Source organism: Zingiber officinale, chromosome 10A (assembly GCF_018446385.1).
Source record: "Zingiber officinale cultivar Zhangliang chromosome 10A, Zo_v1.1, whole genome shotgun sequence".
NCBI lineage: Eukaryota > Viridiplantae > Streptophyta > Magnoliopsida > Zingiberales > Zingiberaceae > Zingiber > Zingiber officinale.
This window is the reverse complement of record NC_056004.1, coordinates 5175727-5188421: the sequence shown is the minus strand read 5'-3', so window position 1 is coordinate 5188421 and position 12695 is coordinate 5175727. Positions and strand designations below refer to the sequence as shown.

The following is a 12695-nucleotide window of genomic DNA, read 5'->3' as shown; positions in this document are numbered from 1 at the left end:
GTAAAGTCGCACCAGATCCTCGACCTTGGATTTCAACAAGCCATCCTTCGTCCAATTGGTGGGAGTAATATTAATTATTATCATAAGGCAGAAGATAATTGCTTGGCCTAGTTATTCTTATCTTATCGATAGTTTCATGAGGCGGTTTGGTGGCCACTGGGAGCAGCTCATTAAATCATCCCTCCATGAAACCCGTACTGATCTGTCCATTTAAGTCACTAATAACCTGTCGCTCAATCATTGGATGCATAGTTTGTCTCTAATCCATAAATTACTAGCGTTTAGTATCGTTTGTTGGTGGGTGCCAATGTGCAATGTTTGGTTTCGACCTTCATCGAGCTCTAAAATCTTAAAAATCAATAAACTTTCTCTGACCAACGAAGCTTTGGCATAGGCACATGCATGCTTAAATGCTTAGCACATTTGGTTGGAAATTAAAGTGAGTTTGGATTTTGAATGGAAATTTCTTCTTCGCAATTAATACTTGGAATCCTAGGATTTTAATTCCCACCCTGTTTCCAGGGTATCAGTTGGTTGGCATCTATGTTTTAGGTGTGAAGGTACAATTTAGAAAATTGCACAAATTAAGCTAAACATATAACACAGTTTGATAATTATAAGTAAGGTCTCGTTAACAGTGTCTGAAAATGATGGAAGGAACCAATCATTTCGGGGCTATAATTCGTCTGAGATATTCCTGAGCTCCACGTGATAAAATACTGGTTGCTCAGTTGCCCATGCTGAAAATTATAGAATTGCTTTTTTAATATGTTGGGATGACTTCACAAATCCATCTTGGATCATCAAATCCATTTTATGATCTGCACCAGAAACGACCTGTTAGCATTACTGCGCTCCCATTTAAGTCTTTGCCAAGATCAAGAAAAAAATTATAAAGTAGGTGGGAATGGAAGTATGAATAGGAGAATTCTCAAGCCTCCCGGTAAGTATTGAAGTAAATTCCACACGAAGTAGAAGTTGTTTGTTCCAGATAGTATATAATAGAAGGGCCGGTGCCCTTGTTTCAGAGGAAAAAGGAAGAGCCTTGACCTTCTGCTGCAGGTTGGTATTCTCGTTTCTGCCTTGATTGGTCTTTGGCTTCCTTAGTTCTACCACAAGTTTTCAATCTCTAATCAGATGATGTTATTTGCTTAGATCTATGGTTTTTTATTCTTTTTGATTAAAATGCTTCACTTCTGGGAAACTTTTGTTTGTAATCCGAGAAGTTGGCAATTATTCTTGAATCAGGTTTCACAGCCCGATCAGCATGGACACACAAACTGCAGCATGGTATTCTGACATGGTGAGTAGATAAATTTCAAGGCGTTTGAAGAAATATTAGAGGATTAAGAAAATCTAAGATACTTCGCTACTATTGATAGGGAATGGAAGGCAGCTTCTTTGATCATTGGAGAGTGATAGATCAGCTCACAGCTGACGAAATTGCAGCAGCTCTAGGGCAGGACTTCCAACAGTCCATCTCCTCAGAGAGCTACAACTCATTTACCGCTGACCAAGCTCCGATCAGCACCGAGAGTCCCAAGAAAGCTCTCAAGACCACTAGCTTGAGTTCTTGCACCACAGAGCAGAACTCATCCCCTAGCATCCTCACCTTCGGCAACCCAGAATCGCCCTGCGAACAGAAGAACCTTTATGGGAGCCTTGTGGGAGTGGTGAAGCCAAAGAAGGAGGTGGTTGCTATGGTTGGATCCAAGAGGAGTTACGATGCCATGGTTGGGCAAGCGAGCAAGGGTTCCCATGTCAGGAGTAGATCAACCTATGACAATAAGGAACACATTATTGCTGAAAGGAAGAGAAGGGAGAAGCTCAGCCAGAGGTTCATAGCTTTGTCTGCAATTGTGCCAGGCCTAAAGAAGGTAGCTTGTGGATTCGGACTTCAATTTCTTTGCCGAGAGATGAATCGGTGCAAATTTTCTCTATTTTTATTTATTTATTTATTTTTTGACTTGCTCTTCTAGATGGACAAGGCTTCTGTTCTTGGCGATGCAATCAAGTATCTGAAACAACTGGAAGAAAAGGTGAAGGTCCTGGAAGAGCAATCGGCAAGGAGAACAGTTGAGTCTGCAGTCCTCGTGAAAAAATCTCAGCTCTGTGCAGATGATGTCAGCTCCTCCTGCGATGAGAACTTTGTTGGGCAACAGGAACTCGGTGAGTCTCTCCCAGAGATCGAAGCAAAGATGTCTGAAAAGTCCATCCTCATCAAAATTCACTGCGAGAATGGCAAAGGCGTGCTCGTGAAGGCACTCTCTGAGGTCGAGAAGTTCCACCTCTCTGTCCTCAGCACCAGTGTGATTCCGTTTGTTGGTTCTTCCCTTGATATCACTATAATGGCTCAGGTAAGATCATTATGAATCTTCTAACAATTCATCTCTCCTAATCAGTAAATTACCGTGAACATTATTTAATTTACAGACTGAAGAAGGATTTGATATGACAGTAAATGATCTAGTGAAGAAGCTGGGTGCTGCTTTCAGGAAGAATACATGAAAAAAATGACAAACTCTTTTATATTCTGAATTAGGTTCGTTAGTCTTTTTAAAGCTCTTTCTTCAAACAAGGGCATCCCCTCGTTTACCTCAAAGATCACCACTTTTGTTGCCTGAGCTTTTCTGGTTTCATCTGTTTCCCCTCCCCTGTTTTTTACCGTCTTGTCCAATTTTTGCATGATCAATTTTGTTGACCATGTTTGTGAGGGACAAGACATACCAATTGCTTGTATAATTCTACCTCACTCCATGTTTTCTACCATCTTTTTGAGGGCTTCCTCGGGGAGTTTGATTTTGCTAAAATACAACTCTTCTTTCTCCCCTTTCAATTAGCCCTTTGCTTGATGTGGTTGACTTTACCAAGAACTACTTGTTTCCTATCTTCTTATCATCTTTGTTTCCAAAAAGCTTCCATGTGGAAAAAAAGTTGGTGATTACTTGGGGTTGTTCCTTGTTTAGGAAAAAAAGGGTGGTTCTTTTTCTAGGATCTCGTATCCTATTTGCATCTTTTCTGTGTGTAAGCAGCAGCAATGTATTTGTGATAGTTCACGATTTGAGCAATAAAGTAAGTTCTTGTTTCTGAGAAAGACAGCCACTAAATGTTGGTTATCATGTGCGATGCGATTGGAGAATCTTATCAAGAATCTATCATAATAACGTGGTGGTTGATGCTTAGAAATATTATAGAATTACAGTCAATTAGATGATTATCAAGTGGATTGTGATCGTTCTTGAACAGATTGCTGAAGCAGTTATATAGATTTTAATTTACATCCGGCATTCCTTTTTAAACTCCATTTGCACATGGCATCCTTTTTCCTCTATTTGGTGCTTCTTCCCGATGTCAAATACAACAATCAATCTACGTGGCAACCAATTAATCACTCTAAGACCCAAAGGCTTGAATATAAAACACCTGGTGCTAGCACAGTTCGCATCATACCAAACATTCTTTCATCACAGGGGTTTGGAACTTGCGACTTCCAAAAGTGTACAGAGAGTGGAATTATGAGCCAGAATTCTAGTCTAATCATTCGGCGAACGAAAGACGTCGTCACTGATGTCATCCAGACAGAAAAATAACTGCAAAAGTTGAAATTGCTCGCCCCGCCGCACCTAACCCAAGCTTATCATGAGAGAGATAAATCGAGTGACGGGTGAGGTTAGGTATACAGGGGCCGGATCCAGACAGAAAAACAAGAACTAAGAACGAGATGAGCTAGGAAGAAACGCGCAGGCTCAGCCCAATAGATCCAAATGTCGCAGATCCATAAGCCCAGTGGAAAGCATTAAAAGCAAAGCAGACAAGGGCCGAGGGACCTCCCTGCCTCAATCATTCGACGAGGGGCCCCACTGAGTGCGCGATATGGAGATATCACGAGCGCTACTGCGGCGGATAAGAGAGCGATGGCGGGCCACGCGGCTCGCGTCCTACCCTGGCGCTCCCGATTTCACAGGCCACAACCTTTATCGCTTTTCGAGATTTGAGGGAGAAACAGAGGCAACGTGGTGATTTTAAGGTATTTGATTGGGAGGAAGGGGCGATAAACAGGCGCGCGAGAGATAGACAGAGACCGCGTTCCATGGGAGAGGAATCGGTTCTGCGTCAGTGTGCACTGCCCACCACGCTCACGGTGGGCCAAACGCGCCATCATCCGCTACAATCCATCACTGCCCGCGGTCCCTTCTGCACATCCCGTCGCTCGACGGCCACCACCTCTTTTCGTGCGAATCAACCAAGATGAGCGCTCGGCGGCGTCGCCATCTCGATCCAGTCGATAGAGATGTCGACAGTGCAGTAGTTGTACCATGACAATCTTTGTATCTTATTTTCCTCATTCAGGCCTGCCAATTGGAGAAGATTTTTTTAACAACCATTAATGAAATGCTGTTATGTACTTTAATTAAGGAGAAGTTTTTTTAAATGAAAACATAGCGTACGACGTTGGAACGAACAGTGGGAAATTTTACCGTTGGCATACGAGTCCATGCCGTGTGAGCTCACTTGTTTTGTCATTTTTGTGTTAGTGGGGAGCTCGATCTCGACTGGACGGCTGACGCTTCATAAAGAACACCTCCGTGATGTGAACCAGTACAGCGGAATCTGTGTCTCATTACATCGGCCAAAAAACAAAAATGGATTGTATAATACATAAATTATATATATATATATATATATGGCGTAGATTTCGATAATTACCAGGAGAAAAAGAGAAAGAGGAGAGAAAAGCCTAATGAAGACAAAAGAACAGGGAGGAAGATGAGGAATGTCTTTAACAAACCAACTCTCCGTCTCTCTCACCTTTTAATTGCCTCCTTTCTCACTTCATCATTTATAGACACTCAACTCACACCAAAAGAAAGCCAACCATTCCGTTCCCATTTCCATCCTTCCCTCTCTCTCTCTCTCTCTCTCTCTCTCTCTCAATGTGATAGGTTGAGAGGGGAGAGCATAAAGCAGAGAGAAAGAGAGAGAGGGGGGGAGGGAGAACTGATACTTTCTCTGCTGCCATGGCGAACGCCCAGAAGAAACCCTTTTTCCGCATCGCCTCCTCCACTGACGAGACCGCCTCCGGGCCCGGCGGCACCGGAACCGGATCTGCGAGGGCATTTTCGCCAACGTAGACGTTTCTCTCTTCCCTCTACCTTCCTCCAAGGCAGACAGGATGGAGCCAGGCAACCAGAAGCAGAGCGGGCGAGTACGAGGAAGGAGGGGGGCGAGCCGTCTCTTCTTCGTATGTACGTACGGTACGGGATGATCTACCAATGTCGTCGTCGGATAGATCGATCGGCCAGTCGGTCATCGTGGTTTGATTGATTTTTTGTTTTCTTTTTAATCTTCCTCTCAAAAAAAAAAAAAACAAAAAAGGAGTGAAATGAAATGAAGTAGATTCATCTAGGTTCAGCGTTTCGGATGTGTGGTTTCCCCGATTGGTTAATGTCTTCATCCTGTCTTAACCCTCAACTTTTATAGCGTTCGACACGAAGACTTCGACATGCTCAAGTGTGGATTTCCCCTAATGTTCGTCTTTTTTCTTCTTTTTTTTTTTTCTCACTATTTCTACAATGCGATGGGTGCTATCCAGGTGTGGTTGGTGCCAGCTTTGTTGTGAAGATGCTCGAGTTGATCGATTAATCTGATTGCTTGTTATTAATTTTTGTTCCTCTTTGGTATTGGATTGTGCTTTCACTGTTCCATTTACTTTCCCCTTTATTTGACTTAAGAATTGGCTCTCGATACTGGGCTATTTGGTTCTACTTTTTCTTCCCACAATGACGCAGCTTCATGTGTAATCATGACCACTTATCCGTTCAGGACTATAAGCTGTTCGCAATATCTTTGCTTTGCTCATCATGGTTCCCCAACTATGCCTATTGAAGTCGGGATATTGAATTGATGACACTGATTTTGCTACACTCGAATGCCATGCAATTTTAAAATAACTATCTGATGGGTTAAAGTAAGAAGGGGTTAAGGAATCCATTAAGAAAAAAAAACGATCTTTATCTCTTCACAAAGAAGAGATCACTATGGGAGGTTATATCCTTGCTAATTAAAGAGCATCAAGATTAGCAAGTATAACAATAGATTCTGTTTGGCATTGTTATCTGACTTAACTAGGAAATTTGTTCATCCTTTTAATCATTTTTTAGTGTGAAATTGCTAGATGCAAATGCTAATGATCAAATGATGTGCTCTCAACGATATTGCTCCTCAATCTAGTAGATTATCTGGAATAATTTTGTTTTGTCTGTGATGTTGCCGTGCAGCTTATGATTTCATTTGACAGGTAATGGTAGTGCTTCATACTTAACACGGAAATATGTTCCTGCCGTTTTCGTGTTCATTAGTACCATAATCTCGAGGATTGTTCTCTCCATATTATTGTCCTGAAATTTCTAGCTTGCTCCTCTTATTCCATTTTCATGGCTGTCTTTATGTCCTTGCTGCTTGCTTAACCAAAATGAAAGAAATAAGGAATAAATTCAGAGGAATAAAATATGCCCTACAATATTTTGGAATTTAACATTCATATCTCCCAGCTGCATCATTGATAATTTTCCAAGAACGTGACATGAAAATGATTAGTTTGGTTTACCTCGCAATCTTATTGGTGTTTTGTAATACATTTCACAGCAATGGCATGTGAACAACTTGACATGTGGGCAATACTTCCCTAAAGGACAAATGCCTTGTACTGTTGATCTCAGGACAATGCCCAATACAGGTGTTCGGGGTCCCATTAGTAAGGAAGTGTATCTGATTTTAGTTTGTACTAGCAAATGGTCAAGATGAAGAAAGCCATTGAGTCCGGAAAGTCATAAGAACACTGTAACTGAGTTAGCTAACTGTTAATAAACATGCTTTCATAAAGCATGTATATAGACATATAATGATGGTTGCATTTCTGCAGTGCTGAGAATTATCCTTTACTGGAGCTGACATGATATGAAATAAACCTTTCATACTTTTTTTAGGTAGCAACACTACGCGAGTTAGGTTTATTTCAGGTTTTTTTTTTCTGATTAGTTTATGCGCCGATGTGTTGAGTTGTGATAGACATTTTCTCAGTATTGCATTGGCTTTCATAACAAAAGTTTAACTTAACCTCAAAGTATCATCCATTTGGTGATAAACTAAGCTTTCTGTTCTTATGGAAAAAAACACTAGGGGTGGCATGTTCAACCGCCATGAGAAAATGAAAAACATTTGGAGCAACTATTAAACTTCTAACGTTGAACAAGATAATGATGGCGTTAACAAGATAATGATTATCCTACGGGCTGATGAGAAAATATAATTGAGGAGAAGATAAAAATAAAAAAAATGCCAAAAACAAAGAAAAAAAATGTCGTTCAATAGGTTTTATAAAAAAAACATTATTCAAAATTAAGGATAAATCTTGAACGTATAAATAGGTATTTATACAAACTCAAAGAAAGGAATTTTTTTTTAAGTAAGAAAAGAAATCCTATTAGAAAAAGAAATCTTAATAAAAATTCTAACAAAAATAAATTAACAAAAAAAATACTAAACTCTAACTCATAAATATCAAAAACACTAAAAATGATCTTTGGAAACTTTGAAAATAGCCTAAACAATATTTTTGGACCTAAAATTTAGTGGTTATGAGTTCTCAGATAAAAAATGTAGATTTTAAAATTTTACACCTGATTTCGAGTCCCAAGTTAAAAATTATAACCCTTTGAACTTCAAGGGGTCATACTGGATTGGTCCTATATCAACTCCAAGATGACTTAGACTTAAGGAGACACCATCCAATGATACTAGAAGAAAGTCTATTGTGCCCCTAGAACTATGATGTGATGGTAAGAGGTGGAATAGATTCCCTAGACAAGAGAATTTAAATCTCATCTGGACGTACTACATTTGGGAGTTTGAAAAACTTGTGACACTGATTGCTCATTAGGATCTATCCGTATTTTCTAATTTATCTTAGTGGCTAGTGAAAATTTTTCGTAAGCTCAACCATTCACATTGAGCCATTCATATCGAAACAGGGGTGAAGCTAAAAATTTCATATGGAGGGAAATCAAAAGATATGTATTTACATTAAGGGTGATCAGATAGTTGCTCCTCATTCATCCCTTATTTTTATACTCCAGCACCTCTTGTATAAAAAAAAATTGAGAGGTACCCCCTCCTAGCTCTGCCTTGGCTTTAAAATTAGTCATATGAATACCTGAATTACTTAGAAGACAGTGTAGTGCTTGTAGTCTTTCTTGTGTATCAATCACCCAAACTGGGATGAGGTAACCTTAGGAAAATATAATGGAGTGAAGTTGTTTATTCAAAACAAAACAATTGATTTTTTGTCGAATACAATTGTTTATTCAGTCAAAACGCCAGCTTATGGTCTTGTTTGGTGAGAACCATTTGCCAATTTTCTAAAACACGTAAAAATCGAACAAAAAAAATAAAATAAATACTGTCATATCTATTCCAAATGATATTTTATCTTTTCAAAAAGTCACTTAAAAAAATCAAACAATAAAAGTTCGACGACTGTTAATGATAGGCATTCAATAACCAAGGCCGAACTGATCATCTAGATTAATAAACTCGATATATAATATAATGTCAACTAAAAAAGTGATTGAAGTCTAAAATATTGTCCAGCCTATAGTTCAAGCAAATATTATATTACCTGATTTAGAATATCCCATTCAGTCATCTAAATAGTAAGAGTATTCCACGTCATTGATGTTTGTACTGCAGTGCTGAAGATGAGAGCAGCCAACTTTGATTGGCTAAAATTTTGCAAGAGATTAAAAAATTGACATTTATTAAAAAAAAAATTCAATAGTAGAATTGAGCAACAATGATCTGAAACATACTATAAATACGGTTTCAAGATTTGCCTCGTCAGCCAAAGTTCAAGATTTACAAGGGGGCAATGTTTAGATGATCCCCCATTTAAAGGGGACCTATGAACAAGGCAGGTATAATAGAACTTGGTCTGAAATGTGAGAGGAAGTCAGTACAGATTCGGAGCCACCTGAGAGAGGCTTTCTTCCTCTAGCAGTGCATATGGATCTACGTGCGGTGGTGACGATACAGGCGCTCTGCTGCTGGCATCATGCACGAAGCTTGGCCCTAAATACTGTGCTCAAACACTACGTATATCAGGTATTATAACAAAACGTTTCAACAAATGATCTTGTTTATCAGCTTGTCATGGTTGCTGGAGAACAATGAGGATGAAAATATCAAGCATTTTAACTGGATTATAATCTATATGTATCTTTCATGAGTATATTTTCCCTCTATTATGATACAGAACCAATCCAATATGACCCTTAGAACTTTAAAAAGTTATAACTTTTGACTCTCATGAGAATTTAAAAATTTACATTTGCCACGAGGACTAGTAACCGCCAAATTTAGAGCTCAAAAAGTACTGTTTAAATCTTTTCCCAAGTCTCCGAAGATCTTTTTACTATTTTTAATAATTTTTATTTTTATGGTATTTAGAGTGTTTTTGGTATTTTTAGTTTTTCTAGTTAGGGTTTGTGCATTCTGTTTTATTAATTTGTTTATGCTAGAATTTCTATCAATTAATAAAGTTTTATTTTTTGACAAATGGCAGGTTTCTTTTTATTCTCTTCGGATTCTCTTCTTGTGTTCTCCTTAATTTTTTTTTCTTGTTAGTTCATAGGATAATTGCTATGCTGTCCGATGTAGTCATATTACTGCTCCACAAGGTTTTAGATAAGTTGCTGTCGGTTATCATCTTTGCTTGAGAAAATAGCTTCTCATAGGTAAGACCCCTATTCCTTTAGTAGAAGGAACTGACACAGCTATTCACCTTGTCGTTGTGTTGGATTAAGTATCATAAAAGTGCACGGTCATGTTTCTCCTATAGTTTAGGTTGTCTGTAAATTAGGCAAATTATAATAGCCAAACACCTACAATTGTTATACTTTGCATAAAGAAATAGTATTCACATTCCATCTTGCAAATTTCTACGTCACAAAACAAAAAAGTACGAAAATCAGGAATAGGAATATGAACACTTACAATGTACAGAGCAAGAAAAAGCGCAAATATGACAAGGATCACAGGCCCAAAGCCTAGAAAGAATGTTCCACCAATAGTTAGAAGCACTTTAGCCCTTGGAATTAATCCCTGTACAAAATATATATTGTCATCCTGATAGCAATGTAAGCACGTGGATGATCATTCTTAGGTCATTACTGGTTAGAAAAGGCCAGCGAGTTTGGAAACATAAGAAAGACAGAGACAGATAAGCATTAAGTAAACCATGTGGCAAGTCTACCGAATCAAGTTTTCTATTCCAAAACTGTTAATGATTACGAATTGCTGCTATAGAGTGAGAGCTCAATAGCAGAGATAATTTAGTAATTTCGTTCCTTCTAGCCGTTTTCTCTCTTTTCCTACTTAACAGAAAGTAATGAGCGTTATGGTGCTTGCTCCCGGTCCCTTCTTTCCTTTCCTTCCTCACCTCTCCCATCTGAAGTAATCACAATCTCAAGTGCAATATGATTTCTTATAATTTTATGTTGCTGGTGTAATTTACAAGGAAGAAAATACAAAAGCTTAATCCTGGGTAGCAATGAAACTGTGTGGGGTGAAAAAATTAAGGTTGAATTTAGTGCATCTCAAAATGGAAGCTACTTACAGAAATGGCACCAAAAATCAATCAGACATGGAATTTAGTGCCTTTGATTCATGCAATCGATAACCACTGCACAATTAGATGCTGATTGCAACAATCCTCAGTTCTGCGAGTTCAACTCTGAATCCAATCTACTGACTCGAGCTCAAAGGTAAGCAATATTGGATCTACACGTGGTTGAGTATTATTCTAGAAAACAACTGATCTAACAAGAAAATTGCAAATCGAAGGAAATCACAGCGAAATCGTCGAATTCTTAGATAAGAACTGATTGATTGAACGAATGAAATCAGTAAAATCTAAACGATAAATAAAGAACAGCACGAATCTCTGTAAAAATATCCCCGGCGAAAACGTGCAATAAGAGCGTTGAGGCAAGGGAATAAACCTCGAGGCCCTCGCTGTTCAGAGACATGGACAGTTCTCTTTGATCCGACAGCTTTTTTTCGAGCTCCGCCGACGCCACACCATTCCTCTTCGTCGACCCACCGTTCCCCTCGCCACCGCTGCTCTCTTCCTTCGACTCCAACGGTCCGATCGACGCACCCCCATCACCCTCCTCCAACAGCGTGGCGGGATCCAAACCCCTTCGCTTGAGTTCCTTCATGAACAACGACTCCGGCTGCACATCCCCTGAATCCACCTCCCCGACAAAGAAGACAGATTGAGAAACAACGAAAATAAACTTTCTAGCCGACCAAAAAGAACGAGACTCTAGCAATTCACTTGCCTTTGGACTCGCCGCCGTCCTCCTGCATGCGGCAGCGGAGAAAGACGGCGGAGGATCGGCGGTGAGGCGGGAAGGACCGCCGTAGACGGAGCGCCAGCGAGAAGCCCGGTCTGGCGAGCTGGAAAGCAGCCATGACTGCCTCAAAGGGTTCGGAGAAGTGAGCGGAGCCACGCAGCGTCGTGTGAAGGATCGAATCACCGTTCGTGTCGATTGCCGTACACACGCCACGAAGCGAGAAGCCGAGAACACGGGAGAGCATCGGTTAACGGATAAGAGAGGCCGGAGGGGTCCTCCTACTCCACTGGTTGTTTGCCTCGAGACGGGATTTGGTATCTCAGGCGTCGTGGATTGGTTCTCTCACGTTGTCCCCACGTGGCCCTTCGATTTGTGTCCATCCACACACACTTCTGTCAAAGACACGCGGATGGCAGGCGGCGGAAGGAACTAAAAAACACAGCCGCATTTGGCGCCCGTTTTCCGCGGGATTGCGTGGCGAAGGGGCAGCCTTGACGTGGACGTCGCCTTCGGCTGACACGCTATGCCTGCTGACACTGCATTGTGGTGTAACTTTGTGGGGGGCAACGTTGGGTCACCGAATCCAGCGATTTAAAAAGCCGTTTAAAAAATCGAACCGGACATGCGGGGTCAACTGTGAAAGGATGGCAACCCAAGTGGATGCGGATAAACATACAGAGGCTGCTAACTGTTTGGATCTAAAATTGTAGATAAATTAAATATTACTGACTTAAAATAAAATAATTCACTTATTCAAATTCATAAGAATTTCAACGAACCTGATTTATTCCTGTTTAACAGCCATCTTTGATTATACTTTGGTTCAACTACACACAGGAAAGAAAGAGGATTCCATACTTTGGGCTCCACGGCAGACGCAGTTGTGGCCGTCTGTATCACTGGAGTATTTAACGTAATGATTTGACATATAAATATATTAAAAAAATTTTGCCAATTAGAGAATATTTTTCAGTCAAATTATTTTTCTTATAAAGATGCAACTAGGAATGTGATAGGAATTTCTTGACAGGTGATAATTTATTTTTTTTCGGAAATTACATCGTGGTTCATTGAAGTAAAAGCAATCCGTTGGTTGACGTTTCCGCTTCCCAACGGCAAAGCGAAACGGGCGGGCCCCAGACGGAGCTTCGTCAACGTCGCCGAGTCCAAGATCTCTTCCATTTCCGTGATTCCTTTCATGCTTTCACCGGAGTGAATGCCGCGCGAGTCGATACCGACTATTATTTAATTGAATGCGATCCTTTCCTCTGCTGCATGCCC

General features: G+C 40.2%; 2 protein-coding genes across 3 annotated transcripts; one reads left to right on the top strand and one right to left on the bottom strand.

The window, feature by feature from the left end:
* Positions 1-723: 723 nt before the first annotated feature.
* On the top strand, positions 724-3094 carry LOC122027497 (transcription factor bHLH18-like). Of its 2 annotated transcripts, none has more exons than XM_042586489.1 (5): positions 724-1062; positions 1249-1303; positions 1383-1877; positions 1980-2357; positions 2434-3094. In XM_042586489.1, the coding sequence occupies exons 2-5, from the start codon at positions 1268-1270 to the stop codon at positions 2506-2508; spliced, it is 984 nt and encodes a 327-aa protein (XP_042442423.1). In that variant the 5' UTR covers positions 724-1062; positions 1249-1267; the 3' UTR covers positions 2509-3094. The 2 variants fall into 2 exon arrangements, with proteins under 2 accessions (XP_042442423.1, XP_042442424.1); XM_042586490.1 differs by having other exon boundaries at positions 1227-1303.
* A 5747-nt stretch (positions 3095-8841) lies between these two features.
* Positions 8842-11749, bottom strand: LOC122028179. Its single transcript, XM_042587209.1, has 4 exons — positions 11400-11749; positions 11058-11302; positions 10051-10158; positions 8842-9133 (listed from the first exon to the last, which is right to left on the bottom strand). The coding sequence occupies exons 1-4, from the start codon at positions 11656-11658 to the stop codon at positions 9008-9010; spliced, it is 738 nt and encodes a 245-aa protein (XP_042443143.1). The 5' UTR covers positions 11659-11749; the 3' UTR covers positions 8842-9007.
* Between the last annotated feature and the right edge of the window lie 946 nt (positions 11750-12695).

Excerpts from the sequence above, each read along its gene's own strand:
- LOC122027497 (XM_042586489.1), top strand. The coding sequence starts at position 1,268 with ATGGACACACAAACTGCAGCATGGTATTCTGACATG. Across the intron at positions 1,304-1,382 it reads CAGCATGGTATTCTGACATG|GGAATGGAAGGCAGCTTCTT; the intron begins GTGAGTAGATAA and ends TACTATTGATAG. Across the intron at positions 1,878-1,979 it reads TTGTGCCAGGCCTAAAGAAG|ATGGACAAGGCTTCTGTTCT; the intron begins GTAGCTTGTGGA and ends TTGCTCTTCTAG.
- LOC122028179 (XM_042587209.1), bottom strand. The coding sequence starts at position 11,658 with ATGCTCTCCCGTGTTCTCGGCTTCTCGCTTCGTGGCGTGTGTACGGCA. Across the intron at positions 11,303-11,399 it reads GGACGGCGGCGAGTCCAAAG|GGGATGTGCAGCCGGAGTCG; the intron begins GCAAGTGAATTG and ends AGGTGGATTCAG. Across the intron at positions 10,159-11,057 it reads TGAACAGCGAGGGCCTCGAG|GGATTAATTCCAAGGGCTAA; the intron begins GTTTATTCCCTT and ends TATTTTGTACAG.